We start from the raw sequence: 21343 nt of genomic DNA, 5'->3' as shown, positions 1-21343 counted from the left end.
TTCAGTATCTTTGTCTGAAAAAAATCTGATGATCAGAAACATCAGGGACAAACCCTTTCCCATTACAAAAAAAAAAAAAAAAAAAAAAAAAAAAAACTGTAAATCCCCCAAATGAGGCCAACTATATCCACCCATTTATCAAAAACCTCTGTGTGAATAAAGCATTTAGGTCTGCATTTCACAAAAAATACACTTGCATGGACAGAAGTAGCAGGATTTCGTTTCAAGAGGCCATTTGTTTTCCTTATATCCACAATTATCTTTCCTTTCCGTCTTGAGTGATTTAGGGCTGATAAGCAGAAAACGGATGGAAACTGCATAAAGATAATCTTTCAGTGGTGGTTGTATGATAGGAGAGCAAGTGACTGACAGCCAGATGAACTTGTATTAAAATAATTTGACACATCTGTCATAATTGTTTGGGACATACTATAAGGGGGTTTCTGTGGCAACAGGTACTGACACACGTAAATCAACACAGAAGATGGATGTTTAAAAGGATATGGAGGAGTGAAGTATAAAGACAAAGCCTCCTGATGTTTCCCTCGAAACATGTTAAAGGGAAGTGCTGGTTGGGGGTTGCAGAGCCAACAGGAGAAGCTCCCTAAGACGGCGGTTTGTGATATTGTGAAGACTTTGAAGGGTGAAACAATAGACTTTATATTTGAGTATTAATACAATACTTATTTTAGCCACTTGTGTGTGAGATGTTCTGTCAGTAACTTGTACTTTTGACCATCCCTTTCTTTTCTATTTTCCTTTTTAAAAAAATGCAGAGGCCAAATTACTGCAGCCATGGTTTTAATATAGAACCACCGTTCCGGCTTCAACCAGGTCATTAATCATGAAGAAGATCCCAAAACACATGAACTCCTTTAATTGAGGCAGAGTCCGTTTTCCATCCTCCAGGGTGAAGGTCAGAATAAGCCACTGCTCCTCTGCATCAATATAAGTCAACAGAGGTGAATTAGGTACCAGATTAGAATTCCCTCCTTTCACATCAATGTTGTTGGAGAAGACCCTTGGCAGGCCCAGAACTCATTGTAGGAACTCTAGTACTTTGTAAATGCATCCAAACATCTTTGCCACATTGCAGCCATCAGTGCATTATATAGGTATGTTATGCTACAGAGCAACAGAAAGAAGATTATAATCCTAAAATAGAAGGAAATATGTTTCACCTATGTCATGAGTTTCTCTTGCAAATAGAAATCAATAGTGTTATGCAATTGCATTACTTTGAAGCAATACTTGGCAAACAAAAACTTGTAGATACATTTGCAAAGATGTTAATCATTTTAGGTCTCTACCACCTTTTTTTGTCTTGACAGAAATTATTTAATCTTTCTACAAATGTGGAATTAGATTTAAATCTGGTGTAGTGATAGACTTAGATTAGGACAGTATCAGTCGGTCTTTTATCAAGTTCTCCAGGATTAAATGACTGGCAGGACCTACAAAAACGTTTTTGAAAATAAATCTAAAACAAAAAAGTGGAGGAAATCATCCTTGTTATAAAGTCGCTACACTGGTCGCTCATTTTTCAGAGAGTAGACTTTCAAATAAATACAAAAATAATACACCACATATAACACGCAGTATGTAGGTTAAATGATGCTTTTATCTGAGGTCATCAACATGTTTGCTATACCCATTTAAAGCTAGCAGCAAACTGCAGAGTGACTCCTTATGAGGTCTTCTCAATACACTTTTGCATAAAAGATAGAATTATGGCTGATTGTTGTCAACTGACTGAGTTGAACAGAAAACAAGGGCCCCTTTGCCAATTAAAATCCCAACAACTTAGGTTGAAAATTGTCACTCTAGGAACTAGCCATGTAATACAATCAGTAACATGATGTGCCTGTTTCACCATATTATATAAAACATATTCTTTTTTTCTGCTGATTTTGCATGAATTCATTCACAATGGAAATATTTGATCACAATTCACATTCATTTACAGTAATGTCCTTATGAAAGCCGACACACAGGGCCAAATGGTTGTCAACTTTACATGAGTCTATCTATTTCACTGACTGACAAGCTAGTTGATGTAACAGAAAAATACAAATAGCTCAGCAAAATATATATCAGCTAGAATAATTCAACAACTCAATGTTCAGTGCATCATAAAAAAATTAAAAGAACAACTTTCTGCATTGGTATTTTGGTTTCAAGAACAAATTGGGTTCCACGAAAAAGGCAGATCAGCTAAAACTGGGAACGTGCATAAGGAAGAGCATGTGTGGCTGATGCTCTCCATGTCAGTAAACACTCAATCTCATCTGCAGTCATCACAGACACTTGTCTGCCTGCACTGTCTGGCTGAGCAGCTTCACAAAACACACACAACCGCAAGCATAGTTGAAGATGATCCATGGAGCCAGCCTCTGATTTCCACACTGCCCTGCAAATACTATTTACAGCATCGTAATATAGCGTATCATTGACTCCAAATTAAGGAATGTTTAGACTTGATTTCTCCCTTTTTCTGACTGAGTGCATTTCAGCACTTAGCAGTGAAGTACGATCCAACAGCGCATAGTTAAAAGGAGGTGGGCTGTTTGCCTTCCCTGTGGGCGATGCAGTCGGCTGTTGCGATTGTAGGAAGAGAGAGGAGAGAAGGGAAGAATGGAGAGAACAGAGGAGAGTCAATATAAACTGACTCATCTGCCTGGTGCTGCATTGACGAGCAGAACTCCAGTCAGATGATGTAAGAGCCAAAAGAACGAAAGATGGAGTTAGAGGTTAAAAGTGCCGACAGAAGTTAGGCAGACGGGAGGGAGGGCAAACAAAGCGGAGCAAGGAGGCAGACTGTCGTGATGTTTTAAAATGTGCACTGGCACGCCACACTGCGGTTCTGCTGTCCAAACTGGGGATGAGCTGCCGATTCCCTACAGTCGGTCTCTCAGCAGCCTGGTTTCCCTCCTCCCTCCTTCTAAGCCTCTTGCAGAGCTCTGCTGTCCGAGAATCTTTTCGACACAGGAGAGAAGATTGGATTTAAAAAGTGCTTCTTTGGGTGGTCTGAAAACTCCTGCAGGTAGGAGAGGGAAGTATCAGCAGCACAGGAGTTGCTCAGTTCAAATGAGGTTACAGAGTTAACCCAGAGTTTAAAAAAAAAAAAAAAAAAAAAAAGAAAATCCTCCTAGCAGGTTAGGGATTTTAAAGAGGGGTGAAGGGGGTTGCTTTATTTACTCTCCTACTTTCTGCCTTAACAGGAATCACTATGCCTACCTTGGGATTCAGCTATCTTTAATACAGCCCATTTATCTGACGATCCATGGGAGTCCAACAACATTAGCATCAGTAAACAACATCCCACACTTCTTGCAAGAGGAAGTTTTCAACACTATGCCAACTCTAAACTACTGGTACGGTTGATACAAAGGATGTACAATCTACCCACATTGACCACAGCACTAGCTGATGTTATAAAATGTTTAATATATGGGTATTATTAGGTAAAACAGAGCTGATAATAGCAGAGGTTTAATTCCATTTTGATGCCATTTGTGTGTATTGAGGGTAGGTAAGCAGACGTGCACTGCAAAAATTATCTAGAAATCAGTAAATATTTGTTAAATCAAGTGTATTTACCCTTTATTTGAGTCGATAAATTAGATAATTCGGGAGTTTTATAATGTGAAACCTATGGAAAAGAGGCTGACCACTGATGGGACCAAGATATCTATGGATCTTTAAGCTATAGCAATTCTGCAAATTGGTCAGTGTTAAAACTTCTACCAAATAGTCCCGTAAAGACCTTATACAGTAGCAAAACAATTAAAATCAAATAAACTTTCACTTTCTTGACCCAATATGAGCTCTCTCTATATATAAATAAAATTCTGTCTTTTTTTCTTTGCAAACACATTACAATGATCTGCTGGCATGTGAATGGTGCAAAAAAGGACAAATTGTATCTGATAAAACCCAACAAGAGAGACAAACATCACGAGCTGCAGTTTTACAACATTTTAAAGCAGCAGTCTCACAGTGCATGAAATGGTTTTACCCAACAAGCAAGCACAACAGCAAAACAAATTAACCACATGTGAAAGCAATTGGTAATTCAGGAACATGCAGGACCAGCAGCATAAAAAAGTAGTTTTCCGAGGTTAACTGCTGGTTAACTGTTGGAATTGTTTTTCCTTTACAAGGTTAGGTTCTGAATGTGTTTATTGAAATATGAAAGCTATATGATTAAATTTATTTTGTTTTGTTTCAATTTAAGTATGTAGAAAAAGTAAAGATTTTTAGAACGTATGATACCGGCATGATTTTAACTTGCTTGGGTTTATGCCCAGCGACTTCATTCAGTCAGTAAGTGGGTGAGTGGTTAACTGCATGGGTCCCTGGGTACATGTGATGGTGTGTAGGTCAATGTACAAAATGGAAGGGCGGGTTGATGGTAAAGTGATGCACCTATGGTAGGTTGATCTTATGACTGGATCTCTGAACAAATGGATAAACAAGCAGAAAGACTGATGGGTAGATAGTTGAATGTGTTGATCATTGGGAGAAGGGATTGGTGAGTAGATGGGTACGTTGTCATTAGCCAGTTAAAAAGCTGTAGTAGGGAGATCTGAGGAAATAAACTTATCCTTAAACATTGAACAAGCACTTCTATAAGGAACTTCCTCTTTCCCTTTGCTGTGCCACAGCCCTTCCCTCCACAGCAGAGTAGTAAGCAGGGTCACTAATGACAGCAGATGAACAGCTATGGTTGATTTACTGGTAGGATGAAGCATCGACCGTATGCTTTATACTGGCGCACATATACAGCACAACAGCAACACTGCATTTGAACCAAGGTACATGCTGTATGGCGAAGGGTGTGAGCAGCATGATTGACACTCCAAAGACATTCCTCCAGACCCAACATTGTTGTTTTTGACCAGGAGCTCTGCAAATGGTAGAAGAACCACTGGGAGCAAACAAAGGAGCTTGATTGTTCAGATTATCCATCTCTATTAATAAAAGAAAAAAGGGAAAGGGAATATAATAAGTTACCTACAGCACCTTTAACTGGAAGCCTGAATGGCAAATTGTAGAAGGATAAATCAATGGGCAGGCCTTTAAGTGGGTGGGTCAGTAGGAGATAAGTAACTGGGTTAATGTGTGGGGCAATAGGGGGATGGATTAGTGGGTATAATTAAGGAATAAATGGTTGGTTGATGGGTGGATGGATTGTTGGGTCAGTGGGTGGATGGATTTATAGGTAGGTAAATGGTCATCTACATTGAATGGGCCAAAGAAGTCCATAGGTAAGAATGACCTACTGACAGAATTAGCAGTAAAATACAGAAAATACTGCACAGCAAAAACATAATTGTCACATCCATGTTATCTTATTAAAAAAGCAAATTAACCAGAACAGACCTTCAGAGATCCTGGCGGATGTGGGGAGGGGGTCGTCAGAGGTCTTTATGGTATGTCTATCAGCTGGATTAGCAAAACTGAACCACAGAAGCAGCGAGCCAGATCATGAACCACAACCCAGTGTCATCAATCCTTTTGTAAGTCATGTGCCTCCTTGAGCCCAACCAGCTTAACCATTCGATTCAAATAACACACCATGAACTGTGTCCAAACACTGTTTTCAGTCACAACTAATCCCATTCATAGAGGCCTTAAGATGCATGATCCTCTCATCTGAAATTAAATTTTAACAATATGAAAAAAAAAATGAAATGCTCAAATATTTTTTCCCATAGTTCTTCAATCTAGAAGAGATGTAAAACAACCTCTTAAAATTCAACAAATGCATGACAACTATTTGTGTCAATAAAGTTCTTATAACTGAGTTTATGTGGAATATGGCAGTTGATTTGATCCATTATATAGATATAACAAAGGTGTAATAAAAAGATGAGAGTGGAGGTTAAACCTTTTTTACTTACAAGAATCTAACAACCAAATAAGATGAGCTTTTCATAGCTCTGCATTAATGTTTAGCCAATTTAAAGAGTGAACAGTATTTTGGTAAAGATGATTCATGAAGGGGACATGAAGCAGACCCAGTGTAGGTACCAGATCACCTCGGGCCCTTCACATGCCAATGATGTTGTGCTATATGATTGACTGAACTTTGCCACATGACCTAAAACATTTTGGTTTTCCAGACAACAATAATGACATAATGCAGAGTCCGTGTGTCGAGTCGGGAGCATCTGTAGTGTTAGCGTGTCTAATGACTGATGAAGTTTTACATGACTGATAACATTGCTCAAAAAATCTTTTAATGGTGAACAAAGAAACTGCCAAGACTGTAGTATAAAGGGGGAGACCTCAGCAGTGCTGTGGCTAGCTGTTGTGGAGTTGGGAAGCTGAGACAGAGGCATTTCTTGCAAGAAAAAAATGTTAAAATTTATTTGATGTCCTCAGACGGAGAGATAGAGCTCTGATTGAGGCAACCTCAGAACATGCATTTATACATTACAAAAATCCCAACACACACCAAGCCCAGGGGAACCAACCCACCCCCTGCATAAAGAACTTTCTCACACTTAAACATTTGGAGGAAAAATCAAGAGTTCATCAAGGCCGTTCCCTCAGGTTAAGGTCCATCAGGTTAAAATCTCTTTCACTGGCCAGATGGATCTTCTCAAAACTACAGTCCTCCCCTTCATGGCTTGAAGGAAGCTGTGTAACTCATTGTTATCGCTCATGACTTTTGTTTGGAGCTTGTGAGGCTAGGAACAGACATACCTCAAAATCTTTTACTCCACATTGTGCTCAAAGGCTAACAGATTAACCTAAATTAGCTCTGTCAGTTAACCATATTAAACTATACTACTTTTAACTTTGTGTCAACAACAACTGTTCATTTTCGACAAGTAAAATAACTGTTTTTTAATTGTAAAAAATCTGTATGAAATTCATTTTTAAGCTGTTCCATTTGTCCTCCCCTGCTCTCAGATCTTAATAAAAAAAGTACCAGAAGAGGCCCTGAGACTTTTTATGTCACCTTGTTAAACGGCAGAGCTCAGTCTGTCTTAGAAGGCAGTGATTTCCTTCAAGACTGAATGATTGCCTTCTACTTTCAGCGACTTTAGATCGCCAATGAAATGTAAAATAATAGCAAATGTGGGTAATAATATGTTGAGATTCCAAAAGAGATCTGATTCTTAAGAAATGGGTGCAATACAGTTTGTCCAAGTGGCGTTGCCATATGAAGATGTCTTAAGAAGCGGGAGGGCCCTGACCAGATCTGACCAACCAGGCAGATCTGGTACCTACACTGGTGCTCCCAGTACTCCCAATGCAGTGATACAGAGTCATACCCAGATCAGGCAAACAACATGTGCAAATCTCTTATAGCCTTTAAATCCAAAGTATAAGCCTCTAATAGACACCCAGCTGTGTCTGAATAATAGAAATCCAGAATAAATCACACCATTTCAACCCAAATAGATTTTTAAACAACTTTCGAGTACTTCCTGGTTCACAGACTTAAATGGCATTAACAGTTCCAAATTTAGCCCAGACACGTCCCAGTTTAGACTTTCTGATTTTACCCAGCATGCTGTATGAGCCTAAATACCAGAAAAGGTCAAACTATACAGTATAACACACACATCTACTACAACTGACTGGCCTGTTGCATCTGGAAAAATAGCCAATGATCCACAGGGACTCGCATCTCAGCTCTTATTAGGCAGCCAAAAAAAGGGGAGGGGGCAACATCACAGGATGAGTACACAGAGATAGACAGCATAGCTATGCCAGCCAGGCAGAAATCAGATGTGCCCTAGCAAAGCTTTACCTTGACATGAATGCATGTGATGCATTTAGCTTTAAGACAGTGGTAATCTGTAAATCTGCTTTGCCTTTGGGAAAGTTGGTGTGAAACCTGGCAAGGACAGAGGTGGGACAAATGGTCAGACAGAGAGACGGATGGTGTATTAGTAAAAGTGGAGAGTTTGAAAAGGTGGGAGGAAGAAGAAATCCTGGGAGACTGTTCTATGTTACATAAACAGCTTTTTCAGTCTACTGTAACAGGAGGATGTATACTGTATATAAAGCACATAGACCTATACAGAAATCCCGACATGTAAAGTACACATTTAAACCAGAGTTAATTTCTAAAGAAATTAAGGTTAACTTTTTTTTTTTTGACTTGTAAACAAAAACAAATAAATCATTTAGACATATGATACATATTTTCTGGGTTTATTAAACCATGTCAGATTCAGAACCAACTGCTACAGCAAAGCTTTGCAAAGTTTGCTGGAAAAGATGTAAAGCATTGCAGGACTACTGGTGCCTAATCATGCAGTAGTTGTTGGGATCAAGAGATTCTAAAGTTTTAGGAAGTAACTGTTTCAAAATAGAAAGGAAAAAGTTGCTTTCTACTCTGACTTTTCAACAATTAATGGGAAAATTAAAAACAAATCATGGTGGTAAATTAAATCACCACCAAGAAGTGTTTCAAAATTGACACCCCTCTATTGAGGAAATATGTTTTAACCTTTGATCAGGGCTGGGCAATTTCGTTTAAAAAGAAAAAGGACGTTTTTTTTTTAATACCATACCTAATTAGATTGTTTCTTTCAATTCGGTTTCTTGATAAAGAACAAAAAAAATGTCAGAAATTACTTTCAAAAACTGGCTTTTATTTCAAACATCCCTTCTAGGAGTTGAAAAAAATTAAAAAATGCAACTAAATCAAAGCTTTTAATCTTGCTTAGAAATAGAGTTTGCAGGTCCTGCCTTCATAAGATAAGAAAATATGACATACAAGATGTTTCTGTCTAGCCGCATTGAATGGTATATCAGTTATGTGTAGACATGTATTTAGGGTAGTGTCGGCCTAGTGGTTAGGGCATAGAGCTTGGAATCCTGNTCACCTTGTTAAACGGCAGAGCTCAGTCTGTCTTAGAAGGCAGTGATTTCCTTCAAGACTGAATGATTGCCTTCTACTTTCAGCGACTTTAGATCGCCAATGAAATGTAAAATAATAGCAAATGTGGGTAATAATATGTTGAGATTCCAAAAGAGATCTGATTCTTAAGAAATGGGTGCAATACAGTTTGTCCAAGTGGCGTTGCCATATGAAGATGTCTTAAGAAGCGGGAGGTCCCTGACCATATCTGACCAACCAGGCAGATCTGGTACCTACACTGGTGCTCCCAGTACTCCCAATGCAGTGATACAGAGTCATACCCAGATCAGGCAAACAACATGTGCCAATCTCTTATAGCCTTTAAATCCAAAGTATAAGCCTCTAATAGACACCCAGCTGTGTCTGAATAATAGAAATCCAGAATAAATCACACCATTTCAACCCAAATAGATTTTTAAACAACTTTTGAGTACTTCCTGGTTCACAGACTTAAATGGCATTAACAGTTCCAAATTTAGCCCAGACACGTCCCAGTTTAGACTTTCTGATTTTACCCAGCATGCTGTATGAGCCTAAATACCAGAAAAGGTCAAACTATACAGTATAACACACACATCTACTACAACTGACTGGCCTGTTGCATCTGGAAAAATAGCCAATGATCCACAGGGACTCGCATCTCAGCTCTTATTAGGCAGCCAAAAAAAGGGGAGGGGGCAACATCACAGGATGAGTACACAGAGATAGACAGCATAGCTATGCCAGCCAGGCAGAAATCAGATGTGCCCTAGCAAAGCTTTACCTTGACATGAATGCATGTGATGCATTTAGCTTTAAGACAGTGGTAATCTGTAAATCTGCTTTGCCTTTGGGAAAGTTGGTGTGAAACCTGGCAAGGACAGAGGTGGGACAAATGCTCAGACAGAGAGACGGATGGTGTATTAGTAAAAGTGGAGAGTTTGAAAAGGTGGGAGGAAGAAGAAATCCTGGGAGACTGTTCTATGTTACATAAACAGCTTTTTCAGTCTACTGTAACAGGAGGATGTATACTGTATATAAAGCACATAGACCTATACAGAAATCCCGACATGTAAAGTACACATTTAAACCAGAGTTAATTTCTAAAGAAATTAAGGTTAACTTTTTTTTTTTTGACTTGTAAACAAAAACAAATAAATCATTTAGACATATGATACATATTTTCTGGGTTTATTAAACCATGTCAGATTCAGAACCAACTGCTACAGCAAAGCTTTGCAAAGTTTGCTGGAAAAGATGTAAAGCATTGCAGGACTACTGGTGCCTAATCATGCAGTAGTTGTTGGGATCAAGAGATTCTAAAGTTTTAGGAAGTAACTGTTTCAAAATAGAAAGGAAAAAGTTGCTTTCTACTCTGACTTTTCAACAATTAATGGGAAAATTAAAAACAAATCATGGTGGTAAATGAAATCACCACCAAGAAGTGTTTCAAAATTGACGCCCCTCTATTGAGGAAATATGTTTTAACCTTTGATCAGGGCTGGGCAATTTCGTTTAAAAAGAAAAAGGACGTTTTTTTTTTAATACCATACCTAATTAGATTGTTTCTTTCAATTCGGTTTCTTGATAAAGAACAAAAAAAATGTCAGAAATTACTTTCAAAAACTGGCTTTTATTTCAAACATCCCTTCTAGGAGTTGAAAAAAATTAAAAAATGCAACTAAATCAAAGCTTTTAATCTTGCTTAGAAATAGAGTTTGCAGGTCCTGCCTTCATAAGATAAGAAAATATGACATACAAGATGTTTCTGTCTAGCCGCATTGAATGGTATATCAGTTATGTGTAGACATGTATTTAGGGTAGTGTCGGCCTAGTGGTTAGGGCATAGAGCTTGGAATCCTGGGGTTCTGAGTTTGAGCCCCATTCCCACAGACTGCCACTCTGGGCCCCTGAGCAAAGACACTTAACCCCCACACTGCTCCTTTGGCACAGCACAATGGCACCCCACTGCTCCCCAAGGGGATGGGTTAAATGCAGGGAGTTCATTTCGTTGCTCTGTAAAAAAAGCTAGAAAATAAATCACATCATTTTGAACTATTGAAGCCAAGAGTATTTTTTGGAATACCAATTTTACAAAAATTAAATGTTTATAAATGGAAAGTATGATTAATAATAAATCAAAATTGATTTATCCCCCAGCAATACTCTACGAGAACCAGTAAGGTGTTTGGAACGAAGGAAGAAAAGAGCCACAAAGAAGCTATCAAACAAGAAACTGTACTTTCTATACTATTGGCTGCAAGAGAGCAAAACTTTCAGTAGATAAGGCTGACTGTGGTGGCAAAACTTGAATCATTTTGATCTTTCAATATCTGTCTTAATTTGTGCAGGGCGATGGTCTTATAGAAACTTCAGAGTTAAGGTAAGGATGGACTGTGTACAGAACGCATATAAGGTAATACTTTTTCCATAATGCCAACCAAGCTAATGGCTACATAACATATAAGCTGGCTTTAAAAATGTAAGCCTTAGTATTTTGTTAATATTAGTTAACACAATACTAACTAGTTATTAGTATGGCCTCTCACACAGCCGACGGTGTCACTTGGCTGCCAAGAAAAGTTGTTATTAATGACAACTCCTGGCCAGGGAGGCTACTATTTTAGTTTGGTGTCTTAATATGAAGTCTTCATAGAGAAATCAGGACCTGCTGGTCAAACATTCTTATAAAGTAAGGATCTGAAGTTACAAACCAGGTTTAACCGGCTATCTCTGTTTTATGTAGAGTTTCATATGTACTGAATGGGGTACAATAACAAAAAAATACAGCTTTCTGGTTTATTTGAGAATTTTAAAATATAACCTTTACAATCAGACCATGTTCTTTGATAGAGATGGTCATTTTGAATTGGAATAAAAATAGAAAACAATTTAAGATTTAGTACACTGAAGAACTGTATAGGACTGTGTATGGATGCAATGATTCGTTTAATGAGTTTAAAACTCATTCGCCATTCTTCAGCATTTGAAATGCAAATCACCAATGCAAAGAAGCGATAAGTGAGAAATTGGCTGATAAAAATGTTTTGCAGGAATCCTTAAGCATCTCTAAAGAACAGTGAAACCCTTTGAGAAACGAGAAATCCTAAAAAAAAAAAAAAAAAAAGGGCTATTTTTGATGCAACCCTACCCATGTGACCTGGTACAGTACGGTATCAGTGCACATAAAAAATTCTTTCATTCTCTTTAAAATAAAACCTCCTTACACCCTGGCTATCTTCAGGGCAAGTTGGAGCACAAATATTTGCACATCAGCCCTTATCTGATGGCTCTAACACGCAGCTTCACATGTCTCCTTCATGTTGCCCAAGCAGCCACGATCCGGGCAAACGCAGGTCAGGGTCTGGGTGGGAAGAGACGGCAGCGAGATAGGGAGAATAAGCTGGGCGAGAGGACAGAATAGGGCTGACTGAGACTTAGCATCAAACAAGTGGAGAGAGAGGTAGAGAGGGGTAGAGAGGGAGAACGTGAGGCTCCACGTGACTCTGGCTCAGCCACTGCAGGCTGTTGCGTAACCGCACCCCCTGCCCTGTCTCCTCATGGACCGAGCAGACTCTCTCCTATCCCTCACCCCCCCACCTCACATGGCTCCTCACATGGCTCCTCTCTTTTCTCTCTCTCTCACTTGCTTCTCCACCCACTCATTGTACCCCTGGGGAGCCACCAACCTCAGCTGCCTAAGCTGTCACTCTGTCTCTCTCCTTCTGTTTTTTTTCCTGTCTGCCTCTCCCTCTCTGCTTATTTCAGTCAGTCGCTGTCCTCCAGCTCCCTCTCAGCTTCCCCTGCAGTGAAGCAGCAGCTCCACACTCAGGGCTGAAGGGAAACGACAAAAAGAGGCTAACGATGCACTCAAACACCTACACAATGTGGCATTTGGCATATTGTCACCGCACCGTCAGGCATGGATGAGCAGAACAGGCTTTAAAAAGTGAAACCTTTAGCTAAAACATTTTTCATCTTTTTTTTTTTTTTTTAACACAACTGTTAGGGGAAAACTTCACCCAATAATAATAATAATATGAAGAAGAGAAAGACAGTACTGGCTACCATAGCAGAGAATCAATAACCCCAGTTTTTAAGACAATCATTTGTTTTAAAGAGTTCTCCAGAGTGCACTCAGTCTTCATCGCTAGGTTTCATATTTTCCCACCCTAGGAGAGTAATTTAAATCTAATTTTCACACAAAAAAGTAAGCACAAATATGAAAAGAATACAATCAAATTACTGATAAACGGATGGCTGTATAGACAAGGAGATAAACGGACGGACGGACGGACGGACGCACAAATAGATATAAGGACGGATGTAATGTGTCCAATTTCTTTCACTTTTCCAGCAGGTGCTGAACCCCTGCTTATTACAGTAATGTTCAGAAATATCCTGAGTGCACAGAAACATCCACAGGCACCTTTTTAAAACCCCTTTTACTAAATTTTAGTAGACCCTCCTCACGGCTGGTAGATGGGAGGTTCAGCAGAACAGAGCCCCCCCCCTCTGCAGTATTGATTTGTTTGTTCAGTGTTTGCACCCCTACCATATCTACCTCCCCCCACTTCCCTCCTTTCCCTTTTCTCCTTCTCACTGTGAGTGTGTCCTCAAGTGCCTCCCTGGCTTATGTTATGTAACACGGGCGAACCCGCAGCATACTGATGAGGGAAAACTAGGCTCTGGGGCGAAACAACTGGGGGGAAACAAGGACTCTGCTCTGCTGGCTCATGAAGACGCGCCTATTACAAACTTTCATATTACTTGACATGTTTTAAAAGGATGGAAGAGCAAAGATTTAATGGGAAGAAGAAAAAAAATTAACTTACGGATTCTTGAAAACATTCTTTTTTCTCCATCATCTCTCTGATGGTCTCCAGGATCTTTATGCACAGCTTCTCCTCTTGTTCCATGAGCTTCTTTGTGTGTTTAATTAGTCTGGCGGAGAGAGGATTCAGCAAAGTGTCATTTCATTCTTAATTGTTTGTTAGAAGTGCAGGAAAAATCTCATACAGAAGCCTGATGCAGTCTGAGTAGTCCAGTTGCAATGCTTCAGAGAATAACAGCAGAACAGCTGCATCCATGGTAGTTTTATAGAATATTTAAAAAGCCATGATGTAACAAAACAAATAAAAAACACAGAAGTTTTTCATATTAAAGTAGAATGGAAGGATACAAGGTTTTCTAGAATTTCTTAAAAAATATAAATAATCTGTTAAATCCAATAACATTAATTGAATCACCTCATTGTGTAGAGTCCTGTAGCTGCAGTCACAGATTTGGGCAAAGTCTAAATACCAAAGACATTGCAGCCATGTTAACACCTTAACATGCTTCGATCTAAACTACTGTATTGTAGCTCTAATTGCATTTTTACACTCATTTTCCTGCTAGTAGGTGAACTTTAACCTTAGCCTTGCGAAGCCTCCGATATGTTTCTCTTTAGAGGGTTCCAAAGCATTTAAGCAATTCAGACACCACCATGTTTCATCTGAAAACTGCTGAAAGAATCTGGCAAGCTGAAAACACTCCCTTCTCATAGGGAGACGTCCAAAGCTTCAAATAAAGTTTTCAATCCAAACTTGCTCACACATCTCCACAACTCTAATGCTACAATCCCACCGGACGTGTACACATTAAGGTCAGATCTGCATCAGAGCATCCTCGATGCTCCTGAAGAGCATCCAGTAAAGTGTGTCCAGATGCTTCTGATGCTCCTGTGTTCAATGGTAGAGAACAGCTTTGCTATATTTGCTGTGATAAGCGGGTAAAAAGCCGTTTTATTATCTTTATAAGTGAACAGGTCCACCTCAAAACATGATGTGGCAGTCAGTTTATCAAGATTATGATCCTGCCTTAAAATATTATTTTGCTGTCGGAGCCTTTCAGATTCCAACACACCGGTGGTGCGCTGTCACTGCGAATTTCCACTACTGTTGGTCACAGCTGGAAGTATAGATGTAAAAATGGCAGGCACCAGAATAATAAAAACAACCATACTTTCAGGGCAGGGTTTGACATTTTAAGTTAATTTATGCGTTAATAAACCATTTCAGAGGAGTGATTATAGTTCTCTGGATCAGCAGTGCTCTATCAGTCTCCCTGCCATCTCCCAGATCAACTCTGATTGGTTGATGTGGCACATTGAGCAGCTCAAGTTCAGCAGTTGATGCTGGTGAAGCGTGTCTCACGTCTCAGATGCTCAGAAGCTCACAAGGCACTGCTTCAGCTGCTTCGACGCGTCAGGATGAGCTTCTCCTGCAACTCGAGACCTGCTGCAGGACCTTTTTGATTCGCCCAGATGTGTGTCAACCATAGACTTTGCATGTAAACTAGCTGCTTCAGCTGCTTTAATCGCAAGAGATGTGAATGCAACATTAGGCTGTCACAGAACAGCTGTACCTCTACCAAGGTTACCTTGCACCCAGGTGACTGCTGAAAAGGATTGGTAGCAATCAAATTTATTTAAGGGTATCAATGTAAAGAGGTAAATAAAAATGCACATCACACTTTTCAGACCTTTATTCAGAACTTCCATATTTGGCCATGTTTTGTGAAAAATGTGTGTGTGTTTAACAGGTATAAAGATATTAGAAAGAAAATTACTGAAAGTCATCGACCTAATGCCATCTTTTGGGTTTGCTTTGACAGTTCACACTATAACCAGTTAGAACAAGAAGCTACTCACTTGGACATGAAGGCTCCACTCTCACAGCGTAGTCGTGCATCTTCTGGAAACAGCAGCTCTGGGCTGTGTAGAACATCTACCAGAACAGAGAATTCAGCCTGAACCTTCGGATTGAACTGCTCCTCCAAACGAGTCACAACCCCCTAAAATCAGAGTCAGAGACATGCAAAGATACACATGGATGCTGGAACATGGATGTCATCCTTAAAAAGCTAGAATTCATCATCCAACCACCAGTTCATTCAACCCAACTGAAAAAAAGAGGCTAATTGTCTTCTTTTATCCTGCAACCGTGGTATGTATACATACATGCATACATGCATACATACATGCATACATGCATACATACATACATGCATCTATCTATCTATCTATCTATCTATATATATATATATATATATAGAGAGAGAGAGAGAGAGAGAGAGAGAGAGAGAGATCGATAGAGAGATTTTTAACAACTTATTTATTTTCAATAAATAATCCCAAACTATGTAACAGAAAATTCAACAAAAAGAAACAAGCTACACCACAGAATAAATTACATTAACACCTTTCCAAATTAGTTCTCCTCCTACCAGAATAAAAATCACTTTCCCATAACTCCAGATGCGACAAAAAGTATCTAAATCTGAAACTGATCTGTAAAAATTAAATTTAAGCAATAGCCTAGACTTCACCAGGTTAATAAATTAAGAAACAAAGTCAATATTCAACTCTTCCACCACCTTCCTCTTTCTACTTATATATATTTTAGCCTGTCGTAACAAAAAAAATCATCATTTGACATTTAATTTTTTTTTCCCGTCTTGTGAATTAAAATCCACAAATAAATCTATGTTTAGTGAAAATTTCTCCATACGTGGTAAAAAAAAGGTTCTCAAAAGCACAAAAAGAGCTGACAGATGAACACAGTCAGAAAAACAATGAAACACTGTTTCTCTCTGTTCACAAAATGGACATTTTTCTTCCACAGCAGGATTAATAACAGAAACAAAAGAGAGAGACAGACAGATAGACACATAGATAGATTATAGAAATTATTTAAAAAGGTTTTATAGGAATTATTTAAAATACATTATAGGAATTATTTACATGCTACAAAATTGTAGAAAACGGAGGCTTTAAGGGTGCATAGCCCAAGTTTAAAAGTTAAATAATAGTTTTCCAATTCCCCCCCATGTAATGAGCTTTTCTCCACTTACTGTATTCTCTAAAAGTTCTATTAGTCATTTAAAGTGTGTGATTCAGGCTGAATTCCCTTGTAACGCTCACCTGGTGCTTTTTTGACTCTCTGAAACAGTGGGGCAACAAGTGAACCCCAAACCACATCACAAAAATAAAAATTGTTTCTAATTCTACATAAAAGAGCTAACAGCAATTTGATCAGCTATGTATTTAGATGAGGAAATATTGGAGTAGGGCGTTCAGATCTGACCTGGGAAGGGCCCTTTTTCATAAAAAGGTTAGATGCTCACAATAACTTCAGTATTTATAGTTTCCTTACACAAGATGTCATAACGCCTCTAAAGATAAGACCAGTGGAGTTGAAGCGAACTGACTCCAGTGCTTTTTCCATTTCTGCACAACACTTTTCTTCCTTTCAATATGTCACCAGAAGGAGAAAACCTCGGCAAAACTCTGGAACCTGTGTTATCCTCCTTTAAGAAGACCTTCAGTAAGTGGCCTTATTCTCCTTGGGTTAAACTTCTAGTGTAGAAAATCTAATAAATCTCACCTGCAGTTTCTCGATGATGTTCTTGTAGTCTGGGCTACCCAGAGGCTCTTTGCGAGGTCGTGAACGAGCAGAGGTCCTCCAGTCTTTTGCCGCCCGCTGAACCGCATTGGTGTGGACATTCAGAGAAAGAGTGTTGACCTGACTGTCCAGATCGACCGGGATGGGAATGGAACGGGCCTTCGCTGAGGAAAGGAAAAAACGGAGACCAAGAGGGAATACAGCATAGTTAGCCTAACAGCAACAGATCCACAAAGATGCATGCATTTTCAGACAGAGGTTTACATACAAAAGTCATGAACAACAATGCAAAGTTAGTTAGCCATTTAGTTTATAAACAGTTCCTTTCTGTTCAGTTTCTGTTTTAGAATGAAATTGTTGCATAACAAATAGGACACATTTTACTAACATGATTAGATGCATCCATTCACCTGCACTAAAACCCTAAATGACCAAATTTATGTATGAACCATGTCACTGTAAAAAAAATTGAAATCTCAATAAGTAATTTTCTCTTAAAATAAGTGCATTTTTTCTTGAATTGAGCAGGTAAGTGAGAGACTTTGCCAATGGAACGAGAAAATTTACATTTAAAATAAGAAAAAAAACATTTCATTGTCTTGTTTCAAGTGCATATTATCCAATTATCTTATTTTAAGAGTCAAAATACTCATTGCATTGGTAAAAATCTTATTAACCCTCTTAAATTAAGGCTAAATACACTTAATTTAAGAATTTTGTATTCATTTCTAGATTGTTTTTCCAGGGTAGACATCATCAGGCCATCATCAGAGATCGGCTTACTCAGTGTTTCCAGAACAAAAGCAGAGCAAAATAAACGCTGCTTTTCTTTGCTATGGTCTGGAAAAACTCAGTGAGAGTCTGAAATACTCAGAGTCTTTAAATCAGAACTGAAAAAAAAGAACATTTGTTTACATTTGATAAAAGAAACCTGATGAAACAATTGCTGTCTGATGAGTGACTGAATGAAACAAGGATTAAAAAAAAAACAAAAAAAAAAAAACGAATTTTAATCCAAAGAAAGATTTAAAATTGCAATTGCAATATTCAATATATTAAGGTTTTTAAGCAAAACTTAAAAGGTCATTTTCCTTTGATGTCTTGAAAAAATTGCTTTTTGCATTTCCCTGTATATAAATGGTGCTGGATACATGAAGATTACCTACCTTTAACAAATACACAAATACTAACTTAACAGCAGAGCAGAAGAACTCACCAAAATCAGCCAGTGCCTTGATACAGGTCTCAATGTGGCTCTTCTGGGATGAATTAATAACCTTAAGGCTGTAGATTCTGAAAGATGACTGGATCAGCTTAATGAAAGTAGACTGGTTATTCTGCAAAAGAAGGGGGAAAAAAATTAAGATGTTATTTTTTTATGAGGAGAACAAGTGTAGAAAAATGTGTATATAAGTTTGTAAGGAAGATTCGAACAGTGGCTCCGATGGGAACTCGTGTTCAAAACAAACGAACACCTGGAGCAACTGCTCTGGGTTTGAAATATAAAAAAGTAAAATCCCATGTGAATGTGCAAGGAGAAAAGCAGCCTGTGGTAAAATACTGCTACTTTACAGAAGCAAAAAACTCACAGAAGTTTGAAATGAAGAGTACCTGCAGCATGGAGTGGTTCACAGAGAAAGTCGACTCAAAGAAACTTTTGATTATGGCCATCACCGTTTCTGTCACGTACTTGTCCAGGGCATCTGGACGGATGCGTTCTGTAGAGCTGCACATCTGAAGTATAAACAGAGAAACAGTTTTCCACCAGTCTGCTCTTTACCTTGCAGATAAGTTTCACTCCTCGGAAGGTGCATTGCAATTGCATTTTAACCATTTTCTTACCAGTCGGGCAACACTTGCAAAGCATGTAGAATAGTTAAAATGCTTTTCTTTTAGACTCTTCTTAAAAAAAAAAACATGCTTTGATTTAAACCACCCTGCCGTACCTCAGGATAGTTCTTAAAGGTTTTTGTCCTGGAGTGAGTACAGCCTCTGACTGCTTTTCTTCTTTCCATCAACTGCCCTGTGCGGTTGGGGAAAAAAAGCCTTCCCACACCCTGATTCAGCCACCTCAGTGCTTTACAGTGGAATTTGTGAGTGCAGGCTTTCCAGTCTCAGTTTTAAGCACATAAAAACTTTAAAATGGCCAGAGGGGTGAATCTGGCTCTCCTCTGACCTTCAACCAAAATTTGTAATGTCCCCTGCTTGTAATGTTACGGCTGGCTCTCATCTCCCCACTCTGTTATAAAGGCCACGGTGTTGAGGTGGACAACTTATAGTTTTCCTGTCAACATATTCCTCCACTTTAGTTGAGAAGCACTGTAACTCCCTCGCTTCTGACCAATGCCCTGGCCTACTAGGTAAGAGTTATGGCAGCTTTGCCCCAGCCTATCAGTGTCATACGATTGAACAGGAGCTCTGTAAGATGTTCATACCTCAGGAGATGTTTGAGAAAATACCTGCTTTAAAGTTCTGGACTACTTTTCCTCTATCCTGTTTCGTCTGTCCTCCATCTGTGTTGGTAATTCATAATTCATGTTCTAATATTGCCTCTGGAGAACAACTATGTGAGGGCTGAGATTATATCACACCCACACAACTGTTCTTCTAGCTTAATGATCAGGAAATTAATTGAACAAGGGCTGAAAATATTTATTAGATTAATCCAATAAATATCATTGAAATTATTGAAATAATCGTCAACTAATTTAGTAATCGATTAATTGTTAACTGGAGTATAGAGACTGTAAAATGTGACTTTAGCTGACAGGGCGACCCACCTTGAGCAGCAATTATAACAAAATAGTAAAAAAAAAAAAAATGCACTCAAGATAAAAATCTTTTTATATACAGAACTTCTCAAGTGGAAAAGCTTTATTTTCACTTGGTTTAATTTATTTTTTTTAGAAACCTTTTGCCATCCGATTATTAATCAAAAAGATTTGACAGATCAATCGATTTGCAAAATAATCGTTAGTTGCAGCCCTAAATCGAACCACAGAAAATAGTCCTAAATACAAATAAACACGAGGGCGGCACAATGTCACAACTGTGTCACTATCACATTAATCTGTCTGTTGGCAGGACAACTCTTAAAGTAGCAGCATTCATATAAAAATGTCAGCCAACGGGAACTTTTTTTAATGAAAACTTCTTTTTGAGATCAGAATATTGATTATTTCGACAGAAGCTGGATGGGTTGCACATCTTCTCGGGTCTATGTTTGCAGTGAACTCAAAGAAGGATGCATTAATGTTTGCAAATTTGTTATATTGTTATACAAGCGTCCTGTAATATTTTCTCATGAAATTCCACTAAAATATAATCAATGATCAATGAATCAATTGCATCGGTTGTAAGAACATTCAAAGGAAAGGCTTTGTATGCAGATTCAGTGTTCATAGATGCTAAAACACACTGCCTTATTACAAAAACAAAAAAAGTGTTGTTGTTTTTTAGTGTGTCATTTCTTACAGTGGCCATGTCAACCAGGAAGTTTTCAAATAGCCTCCAGATATGAGAGGATGTGTAGATCTCTTTCATTTCCACTTCGGTGTCCACGTAGCAATGATTGACAAAATTCACATACGCCGTTTTAACCTGTGGAGGAGAAAGGATCCAAAAATGTTTACAGATTAATGACAGTGTCCAAATGTAAAGAAATTCAGAGAAGGAAACATTACCTCTGGAATACAGTTCACATCCGTGACCACTTTCACAATGTCATCCAGCGGCAGCAGAGAGTTGCACTTCAGCTCGGTGTAAACGTTCTTCCCCTCTGTGCAGGCAGCTAGCAGATCCACCAGGGTGTTGTGGTACGCCAGGGCTCCGTTCTCATCCGTACGCTCGCTCTCAGAGGCCATCATCTGGAGCAGCACAGCAAACGACGAGCGATCGTTGTAGAAGACCAGAACGTCCTCGCCGGCGTTCACCAGCTAAACGCACAGACAGCGAAAACAGAAAGTGAGAGAAAAGCATATTCTAAGTCTTCATTTTATATTCAAAATTCTTTAAACCATATTATTCA

At 38.7% G+C, this 21343-nt stretch overlaps 1 protein-coding gene across 1 annotated transcript in view; it reads right to left on the bottom strand.

Annotated features, from left to right (window-relative positions):
* The window catches only part of itpr2 (inositol 1,4,5-trisphosphate receptor, type 2), a 96441-nt gene that overhangs the window by 40358 nt on the left and 34740 nt on the right, over window positions 1–21343 (bottom strand). Inside the window, exons 31-37 of the mRNA XM_015403974.1 lie at window positions 21000–21251; window positions 20791–20916; window positions 18928–19050; window positions 18533–18653; window positions 17299–17480; window positions 15564–15706; window positions 13705–13813 (exon numbers count right to left, since the gene is read on the bottom strand). Coding sequence (XP_015259460.1) covers window positions 13705–13813; window positions 15564–15706; window positions 17299–17480; window positions 18533–18653; window positions 18928–19050; window positions 20791–20916; window positions 21000–21251 — 1056 coding nt within the window. The remainder of the gene's footprint in view (window positions 1–13704; window positions 13814–15563; window positions 15707–17298; window positions 17481–18532; window positions 18654–18927; window positions 19051–20790; window positions 20917–20999; window positions 21252–21343) is intronic.

This window comes from Cyprinodon variegatus, unplaced genomic scaffold (genome assembly GCF_000732505.1).
Source record: "Cyprinodon variegatus isolate N-32 unplaced genomic scaffold, C_variegatus-1.0 Scaffold35, whole genome shotgun sequence".
In the NCBI taxonomy this organism is placed as follows: Eukaryota; Metazoa; Chordata; class Actinopteri; order Cyprinodontiformes; family Cyprinodontidae; genus Cyprinodon; species Cyprinodon variegatus.
This window is presented reverse-complemented; position numbering and strand designations above follow the sequence as displayed.